The sequence below is a fragment of the Alligator sinensis genome, unplaced genomic scaffold (genome assembly GCF_000455745.1).
Source record: "Alligator sinensis unplaced genomic scaffold, ASM45574v1 scaffold706_1, whole genome shotgun sequence".
NCBI classification, from domain to species: Eukaryota; Metazoa; Chordata; order Crocodylia; family Alligatoridae; genus Alligator; species Alligator sinensis.
Window position 1 is genome coordinate 830,320 of NW_005842683.1, and position 10,656 is coordinate 840,975.

At 40.2% G+C, this 10,656-nt stretch overlaps 1 protein-coding gene across 1 annotated transcript; it reads right to left on the minus strand.

Annotated features, from left to right (window-relative positions):
* Nucleotides 1-3,110: 3,110 nt before the first annotated feature.
* LOC102380447 (olfactory receptor 4S2-like) lies at nt 3,111-4,043 on the minus strand. The gene has a single exon (XM_006033970.2). It carries the CDS (start codon nt 4,038-4,040, stop codon nt 3,111-3,113), a length of 930 nt encoding a protein of 309 aa, XP_006034032.1. The 5' UTR covers nt 4,041-4,043.
* Nucleotides 4,044-10,656: the final 6,613 nt, after the last annotated feature.

A 10,656-nucleotide genomic window follows, 5' to 3' on the forward strand; every position in this document is an offset into this window, starting at 1 on the left:
CAAGTTTCCCACCCACCCACCCATCTGTGCTGCATAAAACTATACCTCCCTTACACGTGCATGGTAATTTTCAAATTCTTGCTGTCAACAAATGCAGCTGGGGCTATTTTCTATAAGAGACTACACTGTATGCATCATTGCATTGGAGGGACTCATGTTCATTGAGCGACAGTTCCGCTCAAACAGTAGCCTACAATCAAGTGACTGTTGCTGTAAATAAGCACATAAACAAATGCATAATAACTGTAATGAATGCTTTGCTTTTGAAAATAAATAAACGTATGATTAAGTAATGATGTAGAAGTTTAAATAAACAGATGAGTAATTTCCCTCCCTGTCTCCCTTTAGCACCTGGTGGTCACAACACCCTGCTTCTTACTTGGGAAAAACCCACCTGACTTTACACACTGTAACTTTTGAATTCTTGCTGGCCACAATTGCAGCTGAGCCTTCTGTCTCCTTGAGTTTCATCTATGAATCTGAATCCATGTTTCTTCTCTGAAGCCTCCATCCATGCATGACTCCATAAAAAAAACCCAAGCAAAGCATCCCCATGCTGAGGTGGGCATGGTCACCCACCCCCCATTAGCCATGCATGCCAATTCTGCCTATCAAGGAAAACATGACACATATATAGACCAAATTAAAAACAAAAACAAAAACCCAGGAGAGGGCGCTGCCTGCTTGTCTCCCTCCCTCTGGCTGTCTAGCCACGCAGTCCTCCATCCATGCTTCCCTCCCTTCCTGCCTCCCTCCCTAAATTTGTGGCTGGCCAAAATTTAAAAAGTTACTATATGTAATGGAGATTAGCCGTAGGCCATAGGTGTGGGCTATGGGATTTCACCTGACTTAGCCAACCAGTTGAGTCGGGCGAAATCCAGTGGGGAAAAGCATTCAGGGCCCTTTGGGCCTAAAGCCCCCCCCTGTCACACACCCACCCATTTTCTGTCAGGGAACATTCCCTCTGGCTCTCCACCCACACAGCCCTCCAACCATGCATCACTCCCTCCCTGCCTCCCTCCCCAAACTTTGTGGCCAGCCAAAATTCGAAAGTTACTATATGTAAAGGAGATTAACCCTAGGCAGGCCCTAGGTGTCAGCTATGGGATTCTGCCCAACTCAGTGGGATTTCACCTGACTCAGCTGGCTGACTGAGAAAACCTTCCTGGGCGGGGGGGGCATGCCTGGGGCCTTACACACTACCCCCTGAGTCACCCAACCAAATCCACTCATCCGTCTGCCCTTGGACTATTCTTCATGTTTCTGAAATGGTATGTGTAGTTCAGGAAGGTTTTCAATTTTGAAGCAAGTCATGTAACCCCTCCAATGTTTCAAACTACTTGAAAAAACCTTACCATTCAGGTGATGCTGCTGATGCTCCAGCTGTCTTCAGGAAAACTTACTGGCCCCTTTAGGACCATGCCTGGGGCCTTATCCCCTGTCCCAAGAGACCCAGCCATCCCAACCTCCGTGATTACCTCCCTAAGCTTTATGGCCAGCAAAATTTTGAAAGTTGCTATATGTAAGGGATAATGCATAGTAGGTAGGCCCGTACCTGGCCCTTATCCCCCCAGCCCAAAAGACTCAGTCACCACTCATTCCCTCCATCCCTCCATACATGCACACGCGCGCACACACACACACTGTTAAACAGCAACAGTCACTTGATAGTAGTAATACAGGGGAATATTTACTGAGGGAACTATCAAGGGAGTATTAAAGGGATGGTTTGAGCATACTGAACTGGTCCAGTTACTATTTTTCCAAAGTCCATTTGCTGGCAATTGCTGTAATGTCTTCAGAAAAGAATGTAGTCACCACTTGAATACCAATGGCGTTGTTGATTAAAATAAAATTGTGTACACTTTTTAAGCTGTATTGTGATTTTATTGAATTTACTGTGAAAAAAAATAAAGATGAAGAGGATGGATTGTCTTTAGAAGAGCTACTGCTGAGCCATGACTAGCCATCTGCTGGATAAGACTTCTGGCTTCTCTCATTAGGGAGCAGAGTGCTTTTTTAAACCCTGACCTTGGCTAATTGCCAGATCGCTGCTAGGGTGATTTTAATCAGACTTCCTGAGGTAGCTGATGAGGACATCCCAATACCCAGTGTAGAGCCCTGGCAAGACCTTTCCTGGGTTTTTTTTTCAAGAAAGCATTGGGAAAAAAAACATTTTTTGCATCGCACCTCCCATAATAGTCAGTACAGTCTGCAATGAATAAAGCTGTTTTAGAACTGTGGCAGCAGACATTAACCCATGCCCCAAGACACATCCTGCTCTGGAATCAATTTTTAATCCTCACTCTCACCCTTTTCCATTCTCTCTTCACCTCTTTCCCCCTCTTCAACTTTTCCCACCATCCTTGAACTTCCCCTTGCAAATGCACTAACTCCTTCTTTTCCCACCATGTCCACCTCCTCCCCACTCCATCAAACCACTCCCACATTAGCCCCTTAATTTCCACCTACCAGTCCCATCGTGTTGCAAAAAATGGCTGCATTTTGCCACTGCCAGTACACCCTTCGAAAGTCATTGCACTCTTGGACATCATCTAGTAGAGAAACATTCAATTTCCATTCCCCTTTCTCATGTTTAAGCCCCTCCCCAACTCCCACCTCCACCCACAACACACAATGATCCAAAAAGCTTATGTCTATCTGCTTTTCATTTGGTCTTAAATATTCTACACATTGGGCACTGACTGTGCATTAGCCAAATATTACTGGACAGTGTGCACCACAACACTAAAAGTGCTAATACACTACTGCCCAATAGTATTAGGCTACTGTGCAGTAGCATCACTTAAAAGACATTCACTGGAATTACTGTGCAGTAACTTGGGTTATTGCACATTTATTTAGTAGTTGCTTATACAAGTACTAAGTAAATGTGCAGTAACCACTGTGAAATAGCATCTCATGTAGCCACATTCATTCATGTTGAAATAGAATTACAATCTATGCAATTAAAAAGAAATGATTTGCACTACTGAATTAAGAAGAAAGTATAGGGGAAATTTTCAATAAACAAGTTATGACACAAGATACTGAACATTTTTACTATTTCCTCACCAGGTTACACAACATTTACTCTACAGATCATAATTTCATTTTTCTATCAAAGTCACTTTTCTGCTCCCCAGTTTTCTCATTGCATTTTTCACCTCCTCATTTCTGAGGGTGTAGATCAGCGGATTCAGCATGGGGGTGATAATGGTGTAGAACACAGCAATCATCTTATCCTCCGAGAAGGTGGCAGAAGGTCGTAAATAGATGAAGATACATGGCCCAAAAAATAAAATCACAACAGTGATGTGGGATGCACAGGTGGAAAGAGCTTTGGCCCGTCCTTCAGAAGAGTGAGTTCGCAAAGAGAGTAAGATGACAATGTAGGATATAAGTAGGAGAAAGAAACAACTCAGGGAAATCATCCCACTATTAGTAACAACCATGATGACAACTATGTAAGTGTCACTACAGGCTAGTTTCATCAAAGGGTGCACATCACAGAAATAGTGATCTATTTCACTGGGCCCACAGAAGGGGAGCTGAGCGGTCAGGAGAGTCTGTATCATGGAATGCACAAAGCCCCCAACCCATGACACTGCTACTAGGAAACTGCACACACTTCGTGTCATGATGGTCATGTAATGGAGAGGTTTACAGATTGCCACAAAGCGATCATATGCCATCATTGTGAGGAGGAAAATCTCAGTGCAGCCAAAGAAATGAAACCAGAACAACTGTGCCATACAACTCTTGAAGGATATAGTTTTCTTCTCAAAAAGGAAGTCTGCAATGAGTTTTGGGGCTGTGACAGAAGAATAGCATATATCCACCAAGGACAGGTAGCTCAGGAAGAAATACATTGGGGAGTTTAGGCTTTTACTGCTCTTTACAGTGACAATGATGAGGAGATTCCCGAGCATGATAATTGTGTAGAAGCATAGAAACAACAGAAAACACACATGTTCTAACTCTGGACTGAGTGCAAGTCCCAAGAGGATAAATTCTGTCACGTTATGTGCATGCTCCATCTAATCAGTGCTGTTGCTTGGTGTGTAACTCACCTGCCAGAATACAAAATAAGGACAGAAAAATGAACAGATATGGCGAATGAGATAGATACTAATGTGGAACGAGACAAAAAGATCTTGATAAAAAAGGTCAATATTAAAGGCAAGGAACTATGATAGTTTATTTTCAAGTCAATGAGAATTTTTTTTTTTTAATGCATAAGTTATTCTTCTTTGAAGCAGTAGGGTAAATTAAATGTTATTTTCAGACAAATGTGCATTAGAATAAGTTATATATATGAAAGTTGCTATTTAGTTCTCAGGCTCCAGATGCGGCAATGTATTGACATGTGTCATCTGGTTTGTTAGCATTTTTGTAGACCCTGGTATTGAAACTGATGGTGCCAGTATCAGAGTTTACACTGTAGGACTCATGAAGTGAATTTTTCTTAATTACACTTACTTTCCAATTCACACCTGTGCACACCTGTTTACTGGGTACACTTACGGTTTATTGGGCTGTGAGTTTATTGAGCCTGGGCTGTCAGATATGATGTTAACTTCAAGAAATCAGCTTGTCTTACCTATCATATCGCAATGGGCTGTCATGGACCCTGTTACATTTCCTTTGTTCTGAAGTCAGGGTTCATCAGCTGAAATTGGTAACATTTACAGTATTAATTTTAAAGTTTAGGAAAGGGGACAAAACTGACCCCAGGAATTAATTGACTAATCAGTCTCTTTGGATTGAATCCTATTTCAGTATTTGCACATATGTAGCTGCAACTCTTGGTAGCCAGATTATATCACTGATAACTGCTTTGCCCTTTCTTGTTGCCTTTATAAATACTGATCCTCCACAGTGGAGATATTTTGTAGTCTCATATCTGAAATCAGTTTTTTACTTCATCAACCAAAGTCAGATCATTGGCAAACGCTATTCTAGTTTCTGGGGTGCATTGTCATTTGGGAGCTGTCTTTAGCCATGTTTTCTCAGGTCGGGATAGCACAAAAGTGACATCACAGATAGGTTTCCTCAGAAACATATTGCATTACACTTACAGTTTAACACCTTTCCTTTTTATCTGTTACATAAGTAATCTTATAAGTGGTCATTTTAGATGGAGAACATCTAGCTTATTTCCCAACTAAATTTTTGGTGGATAAGTGTCAGTTCTTCATTGCCCAAATTACATGGTTTTTGGTGTACCAGATACTTCTGGGCTTGTTGTACACGCTAAAAGACTTTAGGTCCTAGACATTCCCGGTTATAAATTACCAGAAAACTTTTTTTTTTAATGAAAGGCAAATGTTGAATAAATAAATGAAGGACAGCAGTAGCTTTGAATGATTCATGCTTCCCCCCATATGCCAACCTATGGGATAAACCCAAAAGGAGATAGAGAAGAAAGCTAAATCCTGAGCAAGCACTGCTTCTTTTCTTTTGTACTTAAGGAGAAATTATTTCCACCAAATATTAAAGTTCTTAGTCTTTGCCCCAAAATAGTACCTCAGATGGAAACTGGGATGGAAACTCAGATGGAAATTGATGTCTTTGCTGCCATAAATTATAAAAAAGAAACTTTGAAAGAGGATGGTTGGGCTTCCAAATTGTTCCTCATCTGCTTTTTAGGAAAGATTTTGGAGACTTGGCTATATTGCTCAGTGCTTTTACACAAAATATTAGCTCTGTATCCAGGGCACAGTGCCTTCTCCATTAACTTAACTTCTCTCAGACTGACCCAGCTAGGATTATGCACAAACACGTGAAATCATAATTAACTGAAAGGCCCATGTAATTGGACATTTGCAACATTTTCCTTATAGTATGGTCTCCACTGAGCTTCTCTGAAACCCTATGAATAGTTATAAGCATCCTGACATTTTGCACAGCAGTATTTTAAGAGGGGTTTTATAGATCCCCTCTTTCTCAACTGTGCAATGGACATATTTGGAAGGGAGGTGGCCCTGGGTGAGGAAACATTGTTTTTGCCTAGACGGTTGGTGTGAAGATAGTTTGCCAAACTGCATATTTTTGTTTTGTTTTCTTTCTTTGTAACCTGTACTGTCATTATGGAATAGAGAAGTAAACAGTTATCAACAGTTCAGACTCTGATGACCTTGCCTACATCAAATCAAAAGCTACACCACTTGGACAATTCAACACTGAGCAAGTTAAGTCCCCTCTCCAACCCACTCAGCCCCAGCCTATGGCAGAGCCACAAAAGTCAGGAGTACTTCCAGACTACACTCCCACAGTTTTAACTCAAGTTATAATGAGGAGCTTTATCAGCTCTGTAAGTCCAGGGTCAGCTCTTTGTGTCTTGACCAAGAGACAGATAACATGTTTATTTAGTGAAAACTTCTTTGTAACTCTAATGTCTGGTTGGCTTCAAAAACAAGAAAAAAAGTATATCAAAGAAAGGTGCTTTATGATACAAATAAAGTAATAAATTCCTAATAATCCCTATTCCATTATTATTATTATTATTATTATTATTATTATTATACCAAGGGATTATTATTATTATTGTACCAAGGGTAAGAAACTACAGCTCATCTTTAGTTTATATTTTATAGGGTATTTTAGGTTTATATTTTTGCATTTCCAAATGTTTATTTCTTCTGTCACTGTGCATTGCTTTTAAAATATATTTATCTTTTTCATGCACCATGGTCTATGATCAGAATATAATATTAATAAAGGGTAATTAAATTTAAGATGATAGACACACAGACCAACATCTAACCTTTTACGTAGACATGTAATATAAACATTGATACTAAAATTACAGTAACTTAACTGATAAATACCATTATGAAGATTCTCAAAGAAAGAAGCTTGTAAACCAAGTAATCTACCATCTTTTAGTTAAATTAATTTCAGAATTATGGCTTGATGGATCGAATTAGACTGGATTGAACTCACTAAAAGTATTTTTTCTCTTGTTTATTTTGATAAAAATGGAGGGGATGACTAGTATAAGACACTCAACCCATCATGATGAAAAATATGCATAGATTGTATAAGCCAATCCTAATAGTTACCTGAGCATTGACAGGTTTTACATGTCTAGCTTCCCATTTCCTCCGATGTCAAAGGTGATCATCACTAAGTGCCTTCAGATTGAAGAAAACGTTTCACAAAAAAATTAAAAGCTCCCACCAATGTAGCTTTGCTTGTCCATAAATTGCATCCAAAAACAAGCCCTGCATTCAGATATCACTTGTTCTATCAAGATGTACAAGGACTGCATCAGTGAACTAATGGGGTGGTCTGGTTAAGTGAGTAGAGATCATATCAATTTTACTGATCTCTCAGATCAGAAGCCATATCTGCTTTATGAATGAAATCTTACTTAAGACTTTGCTTCCACCCATGACACTATGAAATCTCCCAAAAGGAACTTTGGGAAAAGTTCTGTCCCTCCTGGCTGTGAAGCTACAGTAGAAAGAGTTCAAGTCAATCGTGCTGTAGTAGTACATCACTTCCCTCAGTAATGAGATCCCAGAGGCATTACAAGCTTTCTCCACTGGAAACAGCTGATAGAGGATCAAACAAACTAAATTATTTTGGACATGTATGTGAAGTAAATCTGCAGTGCAGAGCTAATCCTGTCAGGTGTTTTTTTTTGGGGGGGGGAGGTTTAGGTGGGGGGGGGGTGTATGTTTTTTTTTTTTCCCCCCAGCCTCACACTTTTAGTTAGATATACATTTCCTGAGTTACTCACACTTTCATCAAAGGATAGCAGGGGAGGATTGAGAGCTTTTAGTCTGAAAAATATCTTGCTATTATCTGTTTCACTCTGTTGGCTCTCTCCTCCCTAACAAGAGGCTTCAGGCAATTCAGTGTTACCTTCCAAAATCTATTTCCCAATGATTAGGCAAAGAGGAAGTTGAAACATCTTGCAAGGGACCAATCAGAACTGCTATCTGTGAACTGATAGCTATGCAATACAAATATGATATTATCCAATATCCAGTGAACTCTTAAGTGCAGCTGGTGTAGCACCAAGGCATTGATTATTGGCATGTGGTGTTTAACTACATGATATCCACTAGAAATCATCATCTGTCTCAATTATATCATGGCAGGCCTGTGGCAGAAGGTGGGTAAGAGACGGACTTGTTCCCAGAGATGTCCTGACTGATGGAAGTGTTGACGAAATGTCTCCTGGATTGGCCACTGCAACCAACATTCCAAGGTTCAGAGTCTATTGCACCCGAAAGTCATCTAGGGATGTTGAGTGGTGTTGAAAGGAAAACAGAATCCTTTGGGGTGGGAAATATATAAGAGCTCTGTTAGTGCTGCAGCACTTTGCTTAGTACTGCAGGAATAGGATCACCATGGAGTGAATTTGTTACTCACTGGTAGGGGTGAATCCAGGATTTCCCAAAGTAGGGTGCAGGAGCAGCAACCCCCACTGCAGGGGTGGCTTCCTGCTGCCCTTATCCCCACCCCCAGCTGAACCCAGCCCCTGCAGCAGGCAGGAAAGGCTCTGGTAATTCTTTGCCTTCAAAAGAGCTGGGAGAGGCAGGCAGAGGAGGGTAAGTAGGAGCAGAGAAGGGTGGGAAGAGATAGGGATGGGTAATTTATTTAAGCATGGAGGGGAATGGAGACAGTATTTTATCCTGCTCTAGGAACTTAAAAAGTTCCTGCAGGTTCCCATAGTGCAATCCAATCCAAAAGCAGGGTGCAACAACACCACTGCACTCCCTCTGGATCTGCTCCTGCTCACTGGTGAATATGCTCCTAACTTTTTCAAGGCAAAAACTCAGAACTTATGGCTGCTTATTTTAAAGCAAGGTGCAGTAGATCATACATTTAACTATGCAGATTCATACTCATTTATTTGATTCATACGCCATCCTTCCCAACAAGGCTTGGAACCAATTACAATAATAGAACAACATAATTTATATGACAGGAGAAGGATAAAAAACTTAAATGGGAACTAGAATATCAACATAAAACAGACATCCCTTTAAAAGATCTCACCCTAAAATTGGTTGCTAAATATTTGCCAAAATAGGAAGTTTTTATAGCATTTCTCAAACATGTCCAGGCTTGGGCTCTGTTGGACCACAAAAGAGAGGGAGTTCCCAAGCTGTCGAGTGACTGCCAAGAATGACCTCCCACACATTCCCATCCAATAGACTTAATATGCTGATGGTACTTACAGAAGGTTGCTCTCAGCTGGCCTTAGGTGCCATGATGGAGTGAAAGCAATAAAGAAGCTCCTTAGCTATGCTAGGCCCAGACCATTTATAGCTTTCTAGTTCAAAACCAGCACCTTGATTTGTGGACATAAAGATATAGGATGCCAGTGGACTCTGAAGCACTGGCTGCTACATTCTGCATGAGATGTAGCTTTCAGGCAGGCTTCAAGGGTAGCCCTTCATAGAGCACATGTATGATGGTGGCTAGATGTGAATCTGGAAGAAAGGGGCAAGCCTTTTTGACCAGATGGAGTTGAGGAAAGGTGCTTCAAGCTTCATCAATGACAGCCCCACCAATCAAGTGGTCTCCCTACAAGTGCCCCAAGAGCCCCTTAAATGATCCTTAAATGATCCAAAAATGTCTACTGTGAGGACATCTGTCACACATTTTGGGTCCATTGCAGGGCCAGTAATTCAGGAAGTAAGTCTGAAAACCTATGCAATATCCCAATACTTAAAGCCCCCTCCCCGCCCCCCGTTAAAAAGGAAAGAAAACACACTTGCATGCGCGCGTGCGCACGCACACACACACACACACACACACACACACACACACAGATATTGCCTATGGCATCAGGATTTTATAGAATATTTGTGCAATTTAGGAACATCAGGGAAACATTTTTGTTAGTTTCTGATTTTCAGATAACTTGGTTTTCACTGGGGTTAGATGACAAGAATCATCCTTTGATCCTGTCTTTTTAATTTGTTTTGCTCATGATTCCCATATAGATTGGCTAAAAATATAATGGGAGCCTTACATAAAATTTATCACATTCACATGGATATGAATATATAAAAAAAATAATTATTACAAAAGTCATTACCTACATGATTATCAGAAAAAAAACAACAACCAGACATGGGGTATTAGATTAATATTTGGGTTGTGATAGTCAAGGTTATTTTAAATATCTGTTCCTTATATGAACACCTTTATTTCTGTAAATAGGCTTACATACCTAGAATCGGCTACATTGTGAGAGATTTATGATGTCATCCACACATCTGTTGACACAATGTAATGTTCTGAAACAACGATTGTGATGTTGGTGTCACATAGAGCTGTTAGTGAAAACAATGAACATGGATAAGGCATTCTACTGAACAGTAATTATGGATTTATGTCCTTTTTTCTGAAGTGAAACATTCACAAAAGTCACCTTGAATTTCTTTGAATATGATTCTAAATTATTCTGTTAAAAGTTAGAAAAGTTAGTGTAGGTTGTTTGCTACCAATTCATGTAAACTCTTTTGCCGTAGTTCTGAGATTCAGCCCATTGATATAAGAATAACACTTTTACAACAGCAGCTTTGGTCTTTGAAACATTGTAAAAAAAAAACACTATTCTGTGGTCTCCAGTTGTACAGTTTTGTTTAGTAAACAATTGATAATCGCTTGGTTGCTTTTTCCATG

Bases quoted from the DNA above. Each gene is read 5' to 3' on its own strand.
- LOC102380447 (XM_006033970.2), bottom strand. From the start codon at position 4,040: ATGGAGCATGCACATAACGTGACAGAATTTATCCTCTTGGGACTTGCA.